The sequence below is a fragment of the Salvia miltiorrhiza genome, chromosome 1, assembly GCF_028751815.1.
Source record: "Salvia miltiorrhiza cultivar Shanhuang (shh) chromosome 1, IMPLAD_Smil_shh, whole genome shotgun sequence".
Lineage (NCBI taxonomy): Eukaryota > Viridiplantae > Streptophyta > Magnoliopsida > Lamiales > Lamiaceae > Salvia > Salvia miltiorrhiza.
In genome coordinates this window covers 56,748,714-56,772,154 of record NC_080387.1, presented here as the reverse complement: position 1 = coordinate 56,772,154, position 23,441 = coordinate 56,748,714, and the positions used below count along the sequence as shown (strand labels likewise).

At 37.4% G+C, this 23,441-nt stretch overlaps 2 protein-coding genes, 1 long non-coding RNA gene and 1 other non-coding gene across 8 annotated transcripts; 3 read left to right on the top strand and 1 right to left on the bottom strand.

The window, feature by feature from the left end:
• Window positions 1-692: 692 nt before the first annotated feature.
• Window positions 693-4,345, top strand: LOC130995982 (APO protein 1, chloroplastic-like). Of its 5 annotated transcripts, XM_057921526.1 has the most exons (6): window positions 739-1,041; window positions 1,211-1,325; window positions 1,605-1,678; window positions 2,088-2,461; window positions 2,564-3,425; window positions 3,821-4,345. In XM_057921526.1, the coding sequence occupies exons 2-5, from the start codon at window positions 1,271-1,273 to the stop codon at window positions 3,399-3,401; spliced, it is 1,341 nt and encodes a 446-aa protein (XP_057777509.1). In that variant the 5' UTR covers window positions 739-1,041; window positions 1,211-1,270; the 3' UTR covers window positions 3,402-3,425; window positions 3,821-4,345. The 5 variants fall into 5 exon arrangements, with proteins under 5 accessions (XP_057777513.1, XP_057777501.1, XP_057777509.1 ...); XM_057921530.1 differs by lacking the exon at window positions 3,821-4,345 and having other exon boundaries at window positions 693-1,041; window positions 1,217-1,325; window positions 2,564-3,524; XM_057921518.1 differs by lacking the exon at window positions 3,821-4,345 and having other exon boundaries at window positions 693-1,041; window positions 2,564-3,524.
• Window positions 3,568-5,698, bottom strand: LOC130996523 (probable peroxidase 26). Its single transcript, XM_057921824.1, has 4 exons — window positions 5,337-5,698; window positions 4,631-4,810; window positions 4,390-4,549; window positions 3,568-4,223 (listed from the first exon to the last, which is right to left on the bottom strand). Exons 1-4 carry the CDS (start codon window positions 5,598-5,600, stop codon window positions 3,781-3,783), a joined length of 1,047 nt encoding a protein of 348 aa, XP_057777807.1. The 5' UTR covers window positions 5,601-5,698; the 3' UTR covers window positions 3,568-3,780.
• Window positions 5,699-16,885: 11,187 nt separating this feature from the next.
• On the top strand, window positions 16,886-16,959 carry TRNAR-UCG (transfer RNA arginine (anticodon UCG)). The gene has a single exon. It is a non-coding gene; the product is annotated as a tRNA-Arg (tRNA).
• Window positions 16,960-19,226: 2,267 nt separating this feature from the next.
• LOC130997225 (uncharacterized) lies at window positions 19,227-20,156 on the top strand. The gene is made up of 2 exons (XR_009093018.1): window positions 19,227-19,377; window positions 19,936-20,156. It is a non-coding gene; the product is annotated as an uncharacterized LOC130997225 (long non-coding RNA).
• The last annotated feature ends 3,285 nt before the right edge of the window (window positions 20,157-23,441 follow it).

The following is a 23,441-nucleotide window of genomic DNA, read 5'->3' as shown; positions in this document are numbered from 1 at the left end:
GCCGCAGAGCCCTTTCAGCGGTGGCGGCAGCGGCGGGCGAAAGGAGGGGAAATTAGGGTTTGGGGGGTGGGGGAAAGGGGGGAGACGATGGGGGGTTTTATTTCTTTTCTTTTTGCTCTTTTTTTCCATGTGTCAATTTTCAGTCATAATAGGCGCTATATTGGTGCCATGTCAACTCGTAATTGCCATGTCAACTCGGAGCTTCAACAGAGCAAAAAAGTATGAAAAAATTGTTCAGACGATTAAATTCATGGATTTTTTTGATAAAAAAAAAAAGTTCATGGAAAGTTTGGAAATCCAACCAAAGTTCATGGTTTTTCACGGCATTAACCCAAATAAATAAGTGTTACCCGTTCTTAGCAAATTGCCCTTCGGTCTCTATTCTCGTCTTATTTTTATTAATGGGTAAACAAATTAATAAAATACTCTCTCCGTCCCATTGTATCTCAGTCTCTTTCTATTTAAGGCGTCCTACTGTAAGTGAGATTCTTTCCTTTTTTGGTAAAGATTTTACCATTTAAACATATTTTTATTTTTTCACCTACGAATAAAATACATTTTTCTTAATTTCTGTGTCCAAAAAAAAGGTCTCACGGACATACATATTACATACAGTGGAACCGAGGGAGTAGTTATAAATTACTTTTACATTTATAAAACTAAAAGTAGTCTCATGTAAAAGGTTTGGAATCGAATTCAGATTTTTGACAAACAATAAATTACTAGTACTAATTTTTATTGTTCCCACTCTCTTTCTCCCGTTGTCCCCTTTCACTCTCGGCACACTTCAGTATCAGTAAACCAGTCTCTCTCTCTCTCAATCCAGAAATTCAGCACACCATATCTTTCTTTCTCTCTCTCTTAGCTTCACCCACGTCGCCCGCACCATCTCACACCAATCTCTCCTTCTTCGCCAACTCGCCGAAATTCAAGCGCCGGCGCGAGGTGCTGCTCGCCGTCCGAGTGTCGCTGCCTCCGTGAGCTTAGACCGCCGCTGTGTGCGCAACAATTCCCTAACTCAAAATTCTAGAGCCCTAAATTGTGAGCCCCAAATTTTTAGATTCTAAGTTCAGAGTTGCTCTTCAATTGCTGTAGAATATCATAGAGTGTAATAATGAACTTCACTTTGGCCAATAGCACGACCCAATTTTAGTCTTCGCAGTGATATTTTCTCAATATGCTATTTCCTTATCATACCTATGCATTTTAGTTGCAGGTTTTTAAGTTAGTTTTCTCTTTGGGGCGGAAAGGAAACCCTGCCGGAGTTTAAATGCTCCAACAACCATCGATTGGTGCTTTTGTGCCATGGACTCCACCAAACGGGGGTAAGCATTACAATTTTTTCCAATAACCTTTTTATGACTGATTACTTAAGATTTGAGATTATATCAATAACCTGATAGGCTGATACAGTTTCCCCATTCCATTTTTCTTTATCTAACAAAGAATACAACACTGTTTTGATGGCTGGGATGGGTGATCACAATCAAATTGAGGCATCTATCTCCAATTTGTTTTTTTGTTGTTGTTGTTTCTTTCTCTCTTCCTTCAGCATTATCATTTGCAACTATGGCATGTTTTATGCTTTATGTTTTTCTTGCCAGGTGCTTCACTAGGTCCGGTAGAAATTAAGACGTATGATACTCCAGTTCCAAGACCAATTTTCCATGGACAAAAGGTTCTCTTTCTGCAATTGCATATTTCTCTTGTTTCTGTTAAGCATGTTTGTCATTTCTTGTCTTGTTTATGGCTGCTTGGTGACTTTAAACATGTTTGGTCTCATCAAAGTAGATCACCTAGAAGCTTCCTGTATTAAAGATTCATCACCTACATCTTGATTTGATAATTTATTTTGCATCTCATTAATATCAAAGAAGATTAGCCCTTTGATGATGTAAACTGTGTGCCCCTGCCTTCTGCTTTGTGCCCCGTTTAGTTTATTTCACAAGCACACTTTATTAGTTTGCCACTCCCAATGACCTGTTGAGATCTTTTAGCTTTAATCTTGATAAGAATTAATTCGTGAATAGTAAATGAAAGGTTACTTAAAATATTGTCCTGAAGTAGGTTGACAGCTGCTTTTGTAGTTTCAGGTTCGCCTTGTGTATACCAATACTAATTCCAGATTGAGACCAGAAATATTCTGTTGCGGATATAGAAGGACTAACTATCGTCGTGGCGTGAGGAAGCATGAGATATTACCCCAGAATGTGGATCTTCCACCAGTATTGCCAAAGAAGAAGAAGAAGCCCTTTCCCATTCCTCTAAAGAAGATTCAGGAAGCAGCAAGAGAAGATAAGAGGCTTGCACAAATGGGGATTGAGAAACCCCTCGAGCCTCCAAGAAACGGAATCCTCGTACCTGACCTGATACCAGTGGCTTATGAAGTACTTGATGCTTGGAAAGTTTTAATCAGCGGACTAGCGCAGCTTTTGCATGTTGTTCCAGTCCATGCTTGCAGGTACTGCACCAAACTAGAGCGCATTTCAATCTGCTCTCTCGCCCACTGTTTATGTTGATTTATATATCCCTTCGAGTAATTTTCTTGTGCTTCATCTTGCAGTGAGTGCTCAGAAATTCATGTTGCCCAGATTGGTCACAAGATTCAAGATTGTCATGGCCCAACAAGTGGAAGCCGCAGAAGTTACCATTCGTGGATAAAGGGTTCCATCAACGATGTCCTCACCCCCATCGAGTCGTACCATATGTACGATCCATATGGCCGGCGAATTAAGCACGAAACCAGATTCAGCTACGACAGGATTCCTGCGGTAGTTGAGCTCTGCATCCAAGCCGGCGTCGAATTGCCAGAATATCCTTCAAGAAGGAGAACAGAACCAATCCGAATGCTCGGTAAAAAAGTTATCGACATCGGTGGATATGTTGACGAGCCTACACCCTTCCAACCGGGTAGTCCAGGGTCGCAGATAGTCGAGCTCGACACCTACCAGGCCCTGGAGCGGTTCCCTCCCCCTACGGAGCAGGAGGTCCCTGGGGTTGCACAGGCGACCATCAATGCGTACGAGAAGGTCAGATGGGGCGTGACGAAGCTGATGAGGAAATACAGAGTCAAGGCATGCGGGTACTGCTCGGAGGTGCACGTGGGGCCGTGGGGCCACAACGCGAAGCTCTGCGGAGAGTTCAAGCATCAATGGAGGGACGGGAAGCACGGGTGGCAAGACGCAACGGTTGACGAGGTGTTCCCGCCGAATTACGTGTGGCATGTGGAAGACCCGAAAGGGCCTCAGTTGAAGAGCGCGCTCAAGAGTTTCTACGGCAAGGCTCCGGCGGTGGTGGAGGTGTGCGTGCAGGCGGGTGCCCGTGTGCCTAACAAGTACAAGCCGATGATGAGGGTTGACATTGTGGTGCCAGAAGATAATGAGGCTCGCTTCGTTGCGTAGCCACTCCCAATACTTTGCATGCATGTATGTATATCCAATCCTTCCCACTCACTACCTTAACACTCTGCGCCTGGGATTTTAATTCTAACCAATAATAAATTTTGAAAATTCCTTTTAATCAAATTTTAACAAATAATGTTGAAAGTTTAACAATAATATCTACGGGTGCATAAATAAACTAGTGTGACGCCACACTAGTTAAAAAAACACTTTATTAAATCCCAAATACTGTACCATGTTTATATAGCAGCACTAATGCAGTGCAAAAAAATATAACATGACTTCTCCACACTCCATCACAGTAAAAACAAAACGAAAGCCTAAAAAAAAGAAGAAGAAGAAACGGAATCTGGAAGAATTTATTTGGAGTGGTGAATTCCTAGTTGATATAGGGATTGTTTTTGTTGGTGAAACGGCAGTTTTGTCGAATCTCCCCTTGCATCCCCGTGAGCACCTTGAGCGATCCCATCCTGCTCATCGACAGCGCAAACTGGCGCCTCAAGTGCTCGAAGGCGCCCGCGTATTCGAGCGCGAGCTGCGTGGTGTTGTAGTTGCGGAGCAGATCTTGATCCACCTTCAATACTGCGCTGTTGGCCACCACGTTCACGTAGTAGGTGTTGCTGAACTTGTACTGCTCTCCATTTTTGTCCGTCAAGAACACCGTGGGGTCTTTCTGCCCCTGCTTGAGGGATTTGGGGCATTGCTTTCGTAGTTTGTCGAGCTCGGATTTGCTCATGGAGGGGTCGGCTTTGCCGGTGTTGTTCAAGTTGTAGAGACGCCCATTCACATTGGCGCAGTGCGTTTTTCCCATCGTGTGCGCTCCTGACCAAGACTCCTTTTTATTAGTATGTAATATAACAATATATTCATCCTTATCGAAATTAATTTCTTGTTCATATAATAGTGTTTTACATATATTATATTTATTTTTAAAGAATTAAAGGGCAGTTTTGTTGTGTTTAGTATAGTAAAATGCAAAATTGGGTACCTAGAAGAGTAGCGTAGTCCATATCGTCAAGGCCCTTGGATTTGAAATAGGCGATGCCTTGATCGATGGAGATGGCCGGCGAGGGGAGATCCACCCATGATGCTTTTGACTCCATTCCATCTCTTCTACCTAAGAAAACTGGGTACGACGGTGCTCCCGCCTGTCGCCGCCGCCGCCCATTCATTAATATTAATATTAATGCTAACTAATTAATTAAGCAGAGAGACAGAGAGAGAAATACCAAATGTAGAGCATCTCTGGTAGCAAGTTGGAGAATGTCAGCGCAAGAAACAGCGCGGGGGCACCGGATTTCTAGAACCTTCTTGATCTTGTCGATCAATATGAAGCCATCCAACATTGAGTTTTTCCCAGAGTTTTTCTCTGTGTTTGGGCCGTCCAGTAGAATCGATGCGTCGCACCCCTGCATTGCATTTATTCATCATTATATAATCACTTCCATATTCTAAACTTAGACAATCAATAAATGCTCTAATAATTAAGATTGCATGATTATGTTGGAGACTGTGAATCATTAATTCAACTCATGATATAGTGGAAAGTGATTCGATTGATCCAAGTTAGTATTATATTAATGAAGCCATCGTCAAAAGAATAAACCATACATCAAGATCTAGCCTTGTTATGTGGATTTTTTTTTTTTTTTTATGTCTAAAACAATTCTATGAATTTTGAGTTTGAATCGATCCACAATATATATTGTGAGCTTTGGATTAACATTCTTTCGTCTCGTTGCCATGCATCATTCGAAAAGTTAATTAATAGTACTAATTTCTATATGATCAATTAGCTAAGACAAGCATATATTTAACGACAATATTAGCAACCGATTAATATAACACTAATTACCAGTGTGTGTGTGTGTGTGTGTGTTTTTTTAATCCTTTAATTTGGTGAATGGAAATGAAAAAAGAATTAATGAGACTCACATTAACCATGCAGTCGGAATATACTAACTTAAGCAGCTTGGCCGTGATGTTCTTCTCTCTATTCCACCACAAATTCACTTGATGATTCACAAACGCTTCCACATTCGCGCACGTGTTGAGCTTCTTGTAAAAATGCCGCTGCAGCGGCTTCGCCTCCGGCGGCAGCGTCACCGCCGCCTGCATCCGCCCCACGTACAAGCTCAGCCCTAGCGCCACCACCAACGATATCACTATAAAATCAAACCCACCTTCTCTCCTCATCATTTTTGCTTATTTTTCTCCACAAAAAAGAAAGAAAGAAAGGTATTGATCAAATCAATCTCTGAAAACTATATATTGAACTTAATTATTTGTATTGTGTTAAAACTATGCAGTAATGAGCGTGAATATATAGTGAAGGAAGCATAGGGCGTGGGAACACATCGGAATGCCAAGCTGTAAATAATCTTAATTTATGTTTCAGATGTTTGCTTCATTAATTATCTCTTTTCCCGTTGATGCATTATTTTAATTTATTAATGCAACTTCCTTAGGATTTTGGACCGGTTTTCACGTTATCTTATAATTCTCCATGGTATACAGTTTCAATAATGCTTTTTTTTTTTTGATAAGGAAAGTAAATATTATAGAACGATAAGGCACCAGTAGTACCAAGAAGATTACAAAATCATCGGGGATTCATCATTCGACATCCACCTATGAAACCCAACTCCATCATTAACAAAACCAAAAATTCTACCCCAACTCCACACTCTAGCTTTGATTTCTCCAAACAAGTTTGCACTCTCCCATCTTTTGTTCTCAAATCTACTCTCATTCCGCATTTTCCAAATAAGCCAAGTAGTACAACACCAAAGAGCCATCAAGAGCTTCTTATTTCTTTTCCGGCCACTCAAACTAGTAAAGAACTGGAAGTGCGAGTGCACGTCATATGGTTGCGCCATGCTAACACCGAGCCATTGAAAGATTGCTTCCCATACCTTTGAGGTCTTTGGACAATGGATCAACACGTGGTTCGTGGATTCCTGCCGATGAAAACAGGCGTTACATCCCACCTCGACTTCACACAACATCACATTTCTTCTCAAGAGGTTGTCACACGTCGGAATTCTGTTCTTCAAAATTCTCCATGCGGTAAGCTTGACTTTGTTTGGAATAGGGATCTTCCACACCTTCGTACTCGTATCAGTTTCCTCCACCGCCTCCGTAGTCTCGTTTGCTTGATCTTTAATAGCTTCATAAGCGGACTTGGTTGTAAAGCCTCTCCCAGTGTCGCCATTCCATGTCCATCCGTCCTTGTTACCTGCACACAGATTTGTACCAGAAACAAGGCTAAGCAGCTCCGAAACTCCTTCCCTCTCTCTCTCAAACAGCTCTCTTCTCCACCTTAAATCCCAACACCATCCAGTATCAGTCCATTCCCCAACTTCACAGATTGCAGCTTCTTTATTCGCACTCAACTGAAAAAGTCTAGGAAAAGTAAACTTCAACGGCTTTTGACCAACCCACCACTGAGTCCAGAATTTAAAGGTCTTCCCATCCCCCACCTTTGGCTTCAAATTTTGAACAAACCAAAAATTGCTCGCCCCTCCCACCGCAGAAACGATCTTCGGCCACCACCCATCTCTAAATCTACCTTTCCCCGCGTTTTCCATACCTGTCTCTCCCCACTCAACCTCACCATATATGGACCTAACAATTTTTGCCCAAAGCATGTCCCTTCCAGTAAGGTACCGCCACAACCATTTAACGACTAGTGCCTGATTAAACCACTCAATATTTTTAAGCCCCAAGCCTCCTTCATCTTTTGAAGCACAAAACACCTTCCACTTCACCCAAGCAATCGCACTTTTACTAGCACCCCCTCCCCACAGAAAATTACCAAGTAAAGCATTTAGAGAACTCACAATTGATTTTGGTAAACAGGTAAAAGAGAGCTGATAAATCGGTATGGATTGAAGCACAGTTTCAATAATGCTATTTGGACAAAATTTGTCCGGATAAAATATGATGAAATATTTTATAAAATAAATTTATTTAAAAATTTTGGTTCAAAATAAAATAGAATTTAGTTAGTTTTATTGTTTTCTACATATTGTAATTTTTTAATAACATTTTTAATTATTATTATTTTTAAAGTACACAAACTACAAATAAAATAACAAAAAATAAAAAAATTGTTAAAAAATTACAAAAAAACTACAATATGGAGAAAACAATAAAACTAACTAAATTCTTTTATACTTGAATCAAAATTTATAAATAAATTAATTTTTAAAAAAAAATTAACCTTATTTTTGTCCGGACAAATTTTGTCCAAATAGCACTACTCAGTTAATTTACGTTGCCATGCATAATTTAATTAATATTTACAAGACTTAAGTTTAGTGTGTTAATCATCGACGTTAAGTACTCTCAACATCTTTGACAACAAAATTTCAACAAAGTTGCTTTCCTCTTTCTTTTAGCTAAGCAAAATGCTGGAACAAGTGGTATTTTTTTTCGAGTTTTAAAATCACAATTTTGGTCAACTACTGAAAACTTTATGGTGCACTTCTATATGTATATATACTTACAGAAACTTTATCATACATTACATATATATAATGTGTTATAACCGGGTACACGATCGAGATATTACAAAATATTTATTTTGAGAAATTACGACTCAAAATAATTGAAAATATTACAAAGTAAATAATTTGAGAAATTACAACTCAAATAATTTGATACAACTGAAATACACTGTATAAATAAATTATACGTATAAACAAAGTCGAGTCGAGATGAATCTCTTCCCGCAAGAAGATTATCGCCCCGGTAGTGCTCTTCGGTTTGGCGTATCTTCCCCAAAGGTAAAACGACTACGTCTCGTTGGATGTAGCACCACAATCCGGCGAGCTCCGGCGAACTAAATAGGATCAAGAACTGAGCAAAGTGTTGTGCAGAGGTTGTGTGTGTAGAATTGGCAGAATGCAGTTTCTTGGTATTTGTTCGTAGTTTCTGCATGCTCTCCACAAGCCTATTTATAGACATGTGGTAAGTATGAATTCAATACATTGAATTCCACTCCGACGGCTGGAAGGTTGAAGATGTGGCCGGTGGCAGCAGCCATTGAAGAAACTTAGTTGCAAAATTGAAGACGCCATGCAGAAGTCGAAGCTGGCGTGCTTCTGCTGCTGCTGTGACTTGTTCTGCTGCTGTGACTGTTGCTGTGGACTTGGGAATTAATTCAGTTGGGCCAAGAAAATAATTCTGTTGGGCCAAAAATTAAAAGCCCAATGGAGTTGGTCCAAAAAATAGTTTGGGCCCCAAACACCACCCCAAAGCACCAATTGCCAAGATCCAAGATCCAAGTCCTTGGCCGCGGCCCGTACCCGACCCGACCCGCCCGTCCGGCGGCGGCGGCGGCGACGTCGTCGTCGTCGTCCGTCCGTCCGATCGATCGTCGGCGGCGGCGCGCGTGTGTGTGTGCGCACGAGGCTAGTACTTAGATCAAGCCCACTAGCAAGCCCACAAGTCAATTTATCAACTCCATGTGCTTTGCTATTCTTATACATGAAAAACATCTCTATGTTTTCCAATGTGGGATAACATAGCAAAAATGTTATTTTCCCTCTTCAACATCCAAACTTTGACATACAATATCTCACTCATCGGAAATCGGTTTTGAGACTTCAAGTATATCACGTTGATCTACTCGAGATGTAGATTAACATCCAATCATTATTTTAATTAAATAATAAATATTTAATTAAATAATAATTTTCAGATATGGCATTAAAACCATATTTCCAACAATCCCCCACATGAGTGAGAAAACAGTATGCGAAAGTATACAAACACTTAGCTCAGTCCTCTTAAGATACAACATTGCATTTGGAGAGGTAGCTTGTGGCTTTGAACCTGCCATAGTCAATATTATCGAGTATACCGGCGGCCTAGTGGATATGGTTCCTTGAACTAGTCCTCCTCGGTGTATACTTAGTCAATAATATTGACACAATATTGCTTCAATCCTTATTCGTTCTCACGTTTGTGTCCATTACTGGCCTTGGAACACCTCTTTGGATTCATAAGTGTTTCAATCGAAGCGGCCCCACTTCACACTTACATAGGTGACTCTTAACTCAAGTATCCTGCTATACTTGTCCTCTTCGAGGAGTTCTAGAGTCATTAAAAGTCAAAGACTTAACCTCACCACGTGCAGGTTTCCGAACACTCACTGTTCTACAAGGAATAGGCAATTCGAGTGTTCAACACACGGATTTTCATAACTTAGTTGTCCCATTGAACCAAGTTCTTGGGATCCTCCAGTCATCATGGTTGGGTTGCCACTATGATTATCCTTAATTTGTGGACTTCATACCCATTCCCCCTAACAGTTTATACATCTGATCTCGATGGATACTTTTTGTCAAAGGATCCGCTATGTTATCAATTGATCTTATATAATCAATTGAGATAACTCCACTAGTGATCAAATGTCTCACGGTATTATGACGTCGACGAATATGTCTCGACTTACCGTTATACAAATGGTTTTGTGCTCGTCCGATAGCAGCTTGACTATCACAATGAATTATCACGGACGACACAGGTTTCGACCAACATGGAATATCCTCGAGGAAATTTCTAAGCCACTCGGCTTCTTCACCAGCTTTATCCAAAGCTATGAATTCTGATTCCATGGTCGATCTAGCAATACATGTTTGCTTCTTGGATTTCCAAGACACAGCACCACCCCCCACAGTGAATACATAACCGCTCGTTGAAAACGAGTCTTTGGCATCAGATATCCAATTTGCATCACAGTACCCTTCAAGTACAGAGGGTTCCCTAGTATAATGAATCGCATAGTTTTGAGTATATTTCAAATATCTCAAAACCCTTTCAAGAGCTTTCCAATGTTCATTACTAGGGTTAGCTGTAAAGCTGCCCAACTTGTTGACCGAGCATGCTATATCGGGACGAGTGCAATTTGTTAGATACAACAAGCTCCCAATAATCTTCGCATATTCTATCGCGTCAACAGGTTCTCCCTTGTGTACACTCAAATGCACATTAGGTTCCCATGGTGTCTTAGCTATTGGCTTGTCAAAAGCGTTGAATTTCTTTAACACTTTCTCAACGTAGTGAGATTGTGTTATAGTAATACCATCAGGTCTTCTTAGAATTTTAATTCCAATGATAACATCAGCTAAGCCCATATCTTTCATGCTAAAATTTTTACTTAGCATGCCTTTGGTTTCTTGAATCACTCGGGAATTACTTCCCATGATGAGCATGTCATCTACATAAAGACAAACAATAACAAATCCGTTATTAGAATTCTTAATGTAGACACATTTATCGCACTCATTGATTCTGAATCCATTTGACAACATTACACTGTCAAATTTTAAATGCCATTGAAGCGGTGCTTGCTTCAACCCATATAAAGACCTTTGAAGTTTGCATACTTTGTGCTCTTGCCCAGGTACTACAAACCCTTCAGGTTGCTTCATATATATTTCATCTTCCAACTCGCCATACAAGAACGCAGTTTTCACATCCATTTGGTGAATCTCGAGATTGTGCAAGGCAGCAATAGCGAGAAGCATCCGAATAGATGTTAGTCTGGTCACAGGTGAATAGGTATCGAAGAAATCGTACCCTTCTTTCTGCCTGAAACCTTGAACGACAAGTCGGGCTTTGTACTTATCTATAGTACCATCAGATTTGTACTTCTTCTTTAGGATCCATTTGCATCCTAAAGCTTTACTTCCAGGTGGTAGATCCACTAACACCCAAGTATGATTCTGCATAATGGAATCAATCTCAATATCGATGGCTTCTTTCCAGAGAGCTGCATCTGAGCCAGACATAGCTTCTTTAATCGTCACCGGTTCGCCATCTAGCATCAAGACAACATAATCCGGTCCATAGACATTAGCTTTTCTAACTCGTTCCCCACGTCTCGGTTCTACATCCATAGGTTTAGACCTTGGTCTTTTCCTATTAGGTGCTACATGATTAGAACCCGTGGCATCATCTACTTGAGTAGAATTACTAGCTACTTCCATAGGTTTAGAACCTGTAGCATCACCATCAACTCCATCATTAGAGTTCGATGTACCTTTATCCTTGTTAGGATAGATATTTTCAAAGAATATAGCATTCCTTGATTCTATCGTTGTCCCAACATGTATATCAGGTATCTCCGATCTGTGCACTATAAAACGATAGGCACTGCTATTAAGTGCATGACCAATGAAGATACAATCCACCGTTTTAGGTCCTATTGTAACTTGCTTTGGTAAAGACACTTCTACCTTGGCTAAACACCCCCACACTTTGAGGTATTTATACGAAGGTTTCCTTCCTTTCCATAGCTCATAGGGAGTTACATCTTTCCCTTTGAGTGGAATCTTGTTCAAGATATAGTTGGCCGTTAAGACAGCTTCCCCCCACATGTTCTGGGGTAATCCTGAACTAATCAACAAGGCATTCATCATCTCCTTAAGAGTTCGATTCTTGCGTTCAGCAACGCCGTTAGATTGTGGTGAATAAGGAGCCGTCGTTTGATGGATTATACCACTTTCGTTGCATAATTCAGCAAACGGAGCTACATATTCTCCACCTCTATCACTTCGAACCATCTTAATTCGACATCCAAGTTGATTCTCGGCTTCATTTTTGAAGTTTCTAAAAGCTTCAATAGCCTCATCTTTACTTTTCAATAAGTAAAGGTAACAATACTTTGTGCAATCGTCTATAAAGGTGATAAAGTACTTCTTGCCACCTCTAGTTTGCACGAACTTTAAATCACAAACATCGGTGTGAATAAGTTCCAATGGTTGAGTGCTCATTTTTACCGATTTAAACGGTAACTTAGCCATTTTGGCTTCAACACAAACTTCACATTTTTCTTGTGAGTTGTATTCATCAACTTTTAGTAAATTCATTTTTACTAATCTCTTTATAGCATTTAGATTAACATGTCCAAGTCTACAATGCCATAAATCAGAACACTCAATCAAGTAAGCAGAAGAAGTTGATGCATCTTTATTGATTTTAGCCTTGGCAGGCTTACAAGCTCTTACACCAAGTTTGAAAAGTCCTTCGGAGGCATAGCCTTTCCCTAGGAACTTTCCCCACTTGCGTATTACAACATTGTCAGATTTGAAAAACAATTCAAAATCCTTATTCGTAAGCCTAAAGCCCGAAATTAAATTCTTTCGGACAGTTGGAACGTGTAATACGTCTTTCAATGTGATCTCCACGCCCGACGTGAGTTGAAGAATCACATCTCCCATGCCAAGGACTTGGGATGTCCGTTCGCTAGCCTCCATTATCGTTTTGTTTTCCACTTCTTTGTAGTTGTGGAACAACTCACGATTTATGCATATATGGACGGTAGCGCCGGTGTCCACGAACCAAGCGTTCGGGTTGTCCACATGATTCACCTCGGAGATCATGGCAGCAAAGTCATCGTGGTTCCAATCGTCGAAGTCCTTCTCGACGTTGTTCACGTTGCCATTTGCTTTCTTCCGCTTTGGCTTGCGGCAATCTTTAGCCATGTGACCTTTTTTGTCACAATTATAACATACACCATCAAACTTTGATGGTTGACTACCGCTTTGCTTTCCTTTACCCTTATAATTAGGGTTAGGACGACCACGTTTGTTGGAGGGACCGCCTTTCTCGGCGAGATTGGCCTTTGCCTCCATCGGAGCTTTTCCCTTTTGATCACGACTTCTCACGTGATCCTCCATTTGAAGCTTGGATAACAATATCGGCACGGACATCTCCGAGCGCTCATGCTTCAAAAGGTTTTGAAATTTCCTCCAACTAGGAGGTAATTTCTCTATGATGATTGCAACGAGCAATGCATCCGCCAAGGGCATCCCTTCGGCTTGAACCTCATGTGAAAGATTTTGGAACTCTTCCACTTGGTCCATCAATGGTCGGGAGTCAACCATTTTATATTCCAACCATTTGGCAACGACATACTTGGTAGTATTCGCCTTGTCCACTTGATACTTTAGATCAAGGGCCTCCCACAATTGTTTCGCGGTTTCATGAACCTTGAAAACACGGTAGAGCCGTTCGTCCAGAGACATGAGAACGGTGTTACGGCACAAGTAGTCGCCGCGGCACCAGTTCAAATATCCGGCACGAATTTCTTGGCTTGTCTCCCCTTCCCCTTCACTCGGGGTTGGAGGTTTATCCTCCATTAAGAATCCGGCAAACCCCACGGTTGTGAGGTAGAATAGCATCTTCTCTTGCCAATATTTGAAGTTCTTGCCTGAGAACGTTGATGGTTTCTCGGCAAGACCAATAGTTCTAGATGTTGACGATGAAGCCCCCGTTGATGCAAACGAGGAAAATATTGACGACGTGGTTGAACCGATGGTTGCAGAGGTGGTGGAGCCATCCATATTGACGTCGGTGTGAGCCATTTCTCGAACGTGTATCAACGGCAGAGAATAATCTTCTTGCGATTGTTATAACCGGGTACACGATCGAGATATTACAAAATATTTATTTTGAGAAATTACGACTCAAAATAATTGAAAATATTACAAAGTAAATAATTTGAGAAATTACAACTCAAATAATTTGATACAACTGAAATACACTGTATAAATAAATTATACGTATAAACAAAGTCGAGTCGAGATGAATCTCTTCCCGCAAGAAGATTATCGCCCCGGTAGTGCTCTTCGGTTTGGCGTATCTTCCCCAAAGGTAAAACGACTACGTCTCGTTGGATGTAGCACCACAATCCGGTGAGCTCCGGCGAACTAAATAGGATCAAGAACTGAGCAAAGTGTTGTGCAGAGGTTGTGTGTGTAGAATTGGCAGAATGCAGTTTCTTGGTATTTGTTCGTAGTTTCTGCATGCTCTCCACAAGCCTATTTATAGACATGTGGTAAGTATGAATTCAATACATTGAATTCCACTCCGACGGCTGGAAGGTTGAAGATGTGGCCGGTGGCAGCAGCCATTGAAGAAACTTAGTTGCAAAATTGAAGACGCCATGCAGAAGTCGAAGCTGGCGTGCTTCTGCTGCTGCTGTGACTGTTGCTGTGGGCTTGGGAATTAATTCAGTTGGGCCAAGAAAATAATTCTGTTGGGCCAAAAATTAAAAGCCCAATGGAGTTGGTCCAAAAAATAGTTTGGGCCCCAAACACCACCCCAAAGCACCAATTGCCAATTGCCAAGATCCAAGTCCTTGGCCGCGGCCCGTACCCGACCCGCCCGTCCGTCGGCGACGTCGTCCGATCGATCGATCGATCGTCGGCGGCGGCGCGCGTGTGTGTGCGCGCGAGGCTAGTACTTAGATCAAGCCCACTAGCAAGCCCACAAGTCAATTTATCAACTCCATGTGCTTTGCTATTCTTATACATGAAAAACATCTCTATGTTTTCCAATGTGGGATAACATAGCAAAAATGTTATTTTCCCTCTTCAACATCCAAACTTTGACATACAATATCTCACTCATCGGAAATCGGTTTTGAGACTTCAAGTATATCACGTTGATCTACTCGAGATGTAGATTAACATCCAATCATTATTTTAATTAAATAATAAATATTTAATTAAATAATAATTTCCAGATATGGCATAAAAACCATATTTCCAACATAATGAAAATATAAATTCTGCTTTATGTTCGACAATAATCGCATGTTTATCCGATGTGTTGTGAGTTGTGAGGGTACGTACGCATAGCATATATATATATAGCTAACCTCACAACTTGCTATAGTAAAAAATCGATTATACAAATATTAATTACTTATAGTTTTTTCAATATCCGTTGATAATATGTCAAACTTTTTATAATTTTGGATCCAGAAATATTATCATATCATTTTTTTACTTCGACCTTAACATTATATGACTCTTTTAGAGTTTTGATATTCTTAAAAGTAAAACATCTCAGCCTCACCAAGCTTCTCAGCCAGTTGGCAGTTGGGCAACTTGCAGTTTTCTTTTATTTGCTACTATAAATATAATACAAATGAATTAATAAAATTAAAAAAAAAATGAAAAAGGATTTGCTTAGCAAAGCCGATTAATGTGTCTTGAAGCAAAATATACAGTGGCGTGGAAAAGGTAAACGAGTATTGTACAGCTAGGATAGCTAGCCGACCACGGATTTTGAACCTTCGGGTGACAAAATAAATTTTCTACTTATCATAATTAATTACTTCTTCACCATGTTTTTATTTCATTGCATATGTATGAATAGGTTAAAAAAATATAATTTCCGATATAAAACTAAGATATTTCTTTCAAAAGAACTGATCATGTAGTTCTTATAGAATTGTAATATATGCATATATATTTAGAAAATTCATTTAAATTTGTGAACATTATATGTACATGTTAGTAAGTTAACCTCTAATTACAATTAAGGGTGCATTTACTTCGGTTGTAAAATTTTCATTGGAAAATGATGGATAAGAAAAGATGAGAAAATATTTTTTTTCTCTTTTTTTTGATTGTATGTTTACTAGATATGAAAATATGAGAAAACGTTGGAAAATATTTTTACACCCTACCATATGATAATATTATCCAACATTTGAGAGAAAATGAGTGAAAAATGGGCTGCCTGATAAAATATTCCATCATTCCCAAAAAAAATTCTATTATAATAAAAATATGAAAATAGTGAAAATATACATTTTCTCTCGTTTTAAATGCATCCTTAAGTACTTTGGACCCAACCTTGGGAACCATATCTGCTTGATTAACGACACGTACACTTGTGGAGCTAGCTAGGGTTGGCTTGGAGCTATATTTAGAAGCTCGAGCTCAAACCAAAAACGAAATCGAGATTTCACCCCATTTTTGTAATGTAGGTGATTATGTGCTTATTTACCATGCTTTGGTCTCATAAACGTATATATATAAATTAAGTGTGAAGATACTAAAAGCATTAGGGATTTTTGCCAAAAAAAATAAATAAATCTATATTAATTTTAGTTGCAATTTTCACATGAGTTTTGACTTTCGGTGAAATTAGAGCTTAGTCTGACCCACAAAAATTAATTTTAAATTCAATATTTAATGTTTTGATTATTTATTTATTATAAATTTATGTATTTTTTGGCTTTATTAAAAATTTAGGTGAAAATTACAATTTTCATCAAAATTTGTATATTTTTTTGGTGATAACCCCAAAGCATTATAGCTCAATAGTATTCTTACCCTTTTTTAATTAAAGATGAGAGATCATGGTACAAATCTCAATTCCCTATTCTTCAACTCAAAGAAAATTGTTAAGATTTGCATTGTTGTGAACCTTATATGCTAAAGACACTAGTGAACTATGGGCCAAGTTGTATTAACTTCAGCCCATTTATTCGTTAGAGAATAATTAAAGTAATGATTTGTATTTTGAAATATATCTTATGGCCCAATGCAATCCATCATCCAGGTAATAAACTAAAAGTGGGAAAGATAGAGCCAATATAGATAATGGAGTGAATATTAAATTTTAAACCATAGCTATGACAAAATAAAAATTTAGAAAAATACATCATATTCGACCGCATAGCGCAGTGGATTAGCGCGTTTGACTTCGGATCAAAAGGTCGTGGGTTCGACTCCCACTGTGGTCGATTAGTATTTTTTTTTCCTTTTTTTTTTCTTTTAACTCTTGAATAAAACTCAAAATAGTAAAATAATAGGATTAGTATTTTTTTTTTCTTTTAACTCTTGATTTTTTTTTCTTTTAACTCTTGAATAAAACTCAAAATAATAGTAAAATAATAGTAATATTTTTTTCTTTTAACTCTTGATTTTTTTTTTCTTTTAACTCTTGAATAAAACTCAAAATAATAGTAAAATAATAGTAATATTTAGTATTTTTTTTTCTTTTAACTCTTGAATAAAACTCAAAATAATAGTAAAATAATAGTAATATTTACTTTTGGAATATATTTAACTCTTTCTTTTAACTCTTGATTTTTTTTTTCTTTTAACTCTTGAATAAAACTCAAAATAATAGTAAAATAATAGTAATATTTAGTATTTTTTTTTCTTTTAACTCTTGAATAAAACTCAAAATAATAGTAAAATAATAGTAATATTTACTTTTGGAATATATTTAACTCTTTCTTTTAGAGGGTTAACTGGAGACTCGAGAGAGATCAAAGAGCCAAACCAGAGACGGGAGATCAAAGAGCCAAACAAGAGACGGAAAAAACAGAGAATAGGGAAACTCCAAATTTTTCTTTCATCCAAAAAAAAATATATATATAAAAATATAAATATAAATAGGCAGACCAAATAAGTAGGACCCAATTGTATGCAGCAGCCCACCCCACTATTGCAGTCTCTACGTGCACTTTAGATTCTCCCTTACTTTTCATTCAAATTTCAGTCTAAAGCCCTCCCTCCTCCACCGCAGATATTTCAAGTTAATTTCCATTCTAATCCTCGATTCCAGATACATCCCAAAAGGTCTCCGTTTTCTTGGTTATACATTCATTCCTATTTTCTGGTATTCTTCAACTAATATAAAAGTTTTTGCTATTGTCTATTGAAATATACCAATGCATGTGTAGTGTTATGGCTGCATACAAAGATAGCTCTAATAAAGATAATAGCATTAAAATGAAGATAAAATCATCTTATAATTGAAGGCATATAAAATGAATGACCAAGATCTTGACAAAACCTTTTTAACTAATGATTATTATTATCTATTTAAAAAATTTCCACCAAAATATCTAGATATTTTTCTTTCAAATTTTCTAGTAGTTTTGAAAGGATTTTTGGAACTTTTAATTACTTTTTACTGATTTGCATTTCATAATATATTTTTGTGAGACGTTAATTGACTGTAAATCCACAAACTATTAGTGAATTTTGCTATTTTTTCAACTATATAAAGTTGCAATATAAATACATAAACTTTAGCTCATTCCGAAATTTTCCCTGAATTTTAATTTCGTTCATACATGACAAAATTAAAGATGATATAATATATACATGTTATATTAAAATAACTTATACAAAATTTCTACTGAAATATACACAGTACTAATATATATATATATGTGTGTGTGTGTGTGAGAGTGTGTTAATATATTATATCTATATCTATTATATATATATATAATGAATATATAGTTTAATTTTAAAATTTGTATTTTGATAAAATTAACAAGTACAACCTAGCAAAGATGAAATTTAAAATTTGTCATGATCAAGGATCATAACATTTTAAAATTTGTTTATTTTATTTTGTTTTTTCATATTTTTACTATATATTAATATTTTTTTATTAATATTTTTTATTATAACAATTTAATGCAATTACAAAGATTAAACTTATATTTGTTCATTTTAGAACTCTTTAGCTTAAAATATAAATTTGTAGATAAATATATATATATATATATATCTTAAAAATAAAATTTCTAATATGGTTTACATTTATTAAATTTTTAGTACGTTTTTGTATGAATTTATTATTATTATTATTATTATTATTATTATTATCTAGTGTAGACGAAATTGATAAAAAAAAATAGAAACAAAAGATTATTTCCAAAAATAGTAAGGTGATTTTTGACAGGAAAACATAACTTACTATTTTTGAAAGTGATTGAGCTTATATATATAAATATTGTCAAATCATTCAATCTCTCTAGGGACAACAATTGTAACTTTGTAACCACGAGCCACAACAATTGTTAAATTATGAGATATTTGATCTTGCTTTTGTAACTGTTCTTACCTCCAACAATTGTTAAATTATGAGATATTTGATCTTGCTTTTGTAACTGTTCTTACCTCCAACATCACTGAAATAGTATATTCTATTTCCTTCAACTTATTTCTTGATGATCTCAACGCTTAGATGAGAAAGATAATTCATTGGATTTCACACTCTCTTTTAAGTGATGGATATGTAGAAGGGCATGAGTTATTTTTAAATTACTGATCTATCAATTGAATTTGGTATCACAGAAGAAAGAAGCTAGCAAGAGTAGCAAGACATGGATCAGAGGAGAACTAAAGATAGAAAGGTTCATATCTCTCTTGACTCATCCCCTGCTTCGTTATGTTTTTTTCTCATTCGTTAACAACAGCGTTGAAGTTGCATTTGGCAGTTGAGTTTAGTTGTTTATACTCATTTGAAAGGAGCTGTATTACTCGATAATAGAATCTTGTATCTTTGATATGCATGATGATGGTATCAGAAAGTTCATTTTATTGATGCTTACACGAGTTAAACAGAACAGGAGCAATAGTAAAAATTATTTAAATGTTCATGGCAGCTCATGGCTGCTAAACCTCAGAAAACACATATTTCATTACATGTGTGTGTGTGTGTGTGGATTTTGATAAAATGTTACCTCTCTGTTGCTAGTTAGTATTCGATGTTAACTTGGATACACTTAACAGACAAGGAATCAAGTGTATGAGTTTGTATAAGGACCTTTGCACATCTTTATTTCTTGCAACTGTTTAGACCTCAATTCTTCATTAACGAGATGCAGATACAGAATCGCAGAATGATTTGTTCGACTCGGTATCATGCTAGTTTCTGATATGCTCACTTTGGTTTATCTGATCTTATGCAGACTTGAAAAGCACAAAGAATATGATGACATTCTCTGGTAATTCTGCAAAGGCTTATTGCATGCACGGTGCACCTTATGCTGTGAGTATGGTACCTAAGTTTGTTGATTCAAACATAGATTAGCAGTTACTTGTGAACTACTTTACTAAAGATGTGGAGTTTTTCCATTTTTGGATAATTCAAGAATCTTGATGATAACTTGCCAAGAACTAGAGTTTTCCACTTTTATGTTGTAGTTTTGGTATTTCTCTTAATGGTTTTACTTTCTGGTAGTCTATTTGTTTTTTATCTGTTACTTGGGGTTTTTAACCTTCACTTTTCTTAATTCGTTTTTCTAATTCCATTTTGTTAATGTTCTTTCTTAATTATCATATTCATGGTTATAAAATTTAATGAAAACCCTTTATATACGGATGGATAACTTAGTTGAGCAATATATAATCTTAGCCATTTTGAATAAGCAAAATTGTAAAATTAGCCACTTTTATAAAATAACATAAGGTTTTTCTAGCCATTGTTTTGGCAATTTGTCTACAAAAGTTTTGTCACACTTGGAAGTTGGACCAGAATATTTGCCCCTAGATGTTTATTTAGGCCAATAGCTATTGTAGAGTATTTATCTCCTATTTTATTTCACACTTGTGTAAAATGACATTAGTGGCATCCCACTTGCAACCTATCAGCTTGCTAACCATAAATGGTTTGCTTTATGTCAAATTACACAATAAAGAGGGTTATTTATAACTCAAATACTATCATATAATTGAAATAGCTTAAAAACAGCAAACTAAACATAGATTAGCATATAGCATCCAAGTGTGACGAAGCAACTAAAAGTGGCGATATATATAACTTTTTTTATAGCGGTAGCTAATATTAAAGATTATTTATATATATATATATATATATATATATATTAACAGTATTCTGGATTATTCATTTTGGTTCATTTTGAAGGTGTCTATATTGATTGGGGAAAGATCAAATGAGTTACATGGATGCTTAAAAAAAAGAGAAATACAATTATTAAATATTGAATCATCTACCGATTTGATAATATTTTCGATTTCGGAACTTAGTCCACGACTACTTAAATGTCATTTATTACGGCTTTGAAAGAAACTCTTATTAAAGCTGTGATCCAGGCTATTCCGACTTTTGCAATGCAGTGTTTTAAACTCCCGGATTCTATTTGTAATGAAATTAAAAAGCTTTGTGCGGGTTTTTGGTGGGGCGATAAGGCTGATAAAAGGAAAATTCATTGGAAAAGGTGGGATTTAATGTGTCAGCCAAAGGAGCGTGGGGGTTTGGGTTTCCGTGATCTTCGATGCTTCAACAAAGCGCTCTTAGCGAAACAACTTTGGCGGATGAGAAAGTTTCCTGACTTTTTGGTGTCAAGAGTTTTTCGAGCAAAATACTTTCGCGATGGTGACATTATGAAAGCTAGAATTACCTCAAACTCCTCTTATGTTTGGCGTTCTCTTGTATGGAGTAGGCCTCTGATTGAGAAAAGGGACTAGATGGAAAATTGGAGATGGTTCTAAAGTCGATGTTTTTAATGATTCTTGGGTTGTGGATTGGGCTGATAGGAGGCTGAAAGGCAGAATGGGTGAGAACAAGACTCTGACTTTAGTGTCATCTTTGATTAACCCGCAAAGGGGTTGGGATGAACAGAAACTGCAGCAACGGTTCTTGCCCCACGAGATCGATGTGATTAGACGAACACCCATTGGAGAGAGCGGGAAAACTGACGAGATCAGCTGGGCGTTTGAACCTAAAGGCACCTTCTCAGTTAAATCTGCTTACTTGCTTGCTACTGGTTTTTTTGAGGTGAATGCAAACTTGAGCAGGGAAGATAAAAAAATGTGGAGTCGAATGGTTTGGAATTTGTCCGTGCCACCGAAAGTGAGAGTCTTCATGTGGAGAACGATCTCTAATATAATTCCTACGGAGGCTAACTTGAGAACGCACCACATGCCTACGGAAGGTATTTGTTGTAAATGCAGGGACAGATGGGACACCACGGAACATGGACTGATGTTCTGCCCGGTGATTCGAAATTTCTGGAAAACTTCCCGTTTCTGGGAGACTATGAAGAAGGCGCAGGGGCTGGAAATCTTGGATATTGCTCAGATTATTTACAAGGATTTCCCCCAAGAAGAGTATGAACTATGGATTATTATGCTTTGGCGAATATGGTGCTTCATGATAAGGAAGATTTTGCTAGAGAGCCGACTGAGGCAGATTGTTTTGCTTACTGGGAGTCGTACCAGATTGCAAAACCGACCTTCCAACCGGAGAACGTTCTTGGAGTCCACCTGGGAAAAAGAGTTTGGGAGCCACCGAAAATTGGATGCATTAGAGTTGATGTTGATGCGCTCCACTGCCCAGAACTGGGAGCTTTTGGCGTGGGAGTGATTGCGCGCGACTCGACAGGGGCTGTCCTTGCAGCGGTTGCAAAACCCATGAAGCCATCCTCAAATGCCATGTTAGCTGAAATAATGGCAGTGGTTCAAGGCATTGTGGTGTCTATTGAGCATGACTTGTTTCCAATCATTATCTTCACTGACTCCATGCTTGCTGCAAGAGTCATGGCTGACCCGGAAGAAGAAAACTCGCTTCTTCCTAATGACGTGAGAGAAATCATGCAAGTCGCTCGCTCAGATTTGCTGCTTGAAGTTTGTCATGTGTTTAGATCGGGTAACAAAGCGGCGCATTGTTTAGCGCAATTTTGTAGAAATATCGACCAACCTGTGTGTTGGACGACTCTTTTCCCTTCATGGTTGAGGGATGTTGTTGAGGAAGACTTGCAGCTATAAACTTGTTTTCTTCCGCCTCAAAAAAAAAATAAAAATAAAAATAAAAATCATTGGATCACTCAATTTTTCCGCCCCCAACCTTTAACTCTTATGAATTACTATGACCCCACCCCAAAAAGCCTATTTTGGCTGCACAAACTATATAAAAGGAGGATTCCAAAAATTAAAAGAGTTTTCTGTAACTTTATATATCAGACGTATACAATTATCGTGAAAGCAACATGTAATGTCCGTTTCTTCAAATTAAAATAATACATTCGGACTAACAAGTAACGAAACATCTGGGGGTGTTTGGTTCAATAATAAAAAAGTTATTAATAAAATCATTCAATTTAATTAAATATTTAAATTGTATAATTTAATGTGTGATGAATTAACTCGATTCACACTCTAATAATTCAATTGAATAATTATTTATCATCTTAAAATTAAATTGATTATTTAGACCCTCTATTATAATGCAAAATTTCAATAATACATACCTTCACTGAAATTATTATTGATTTCATTTGTCATTAATTTTTTTACATTTCTGGTAAGAATATTATAGAAAATAAACATTATTGTTTTCTACTGTGGATGCATTAGATTTGATGGTTCTCACGTTCTCACAAATATTATAGTTCTCTCTAGAACCACACCCTATATATATAGGAAGGGTTCGGAGAACCATCATCAATCCTTGGAT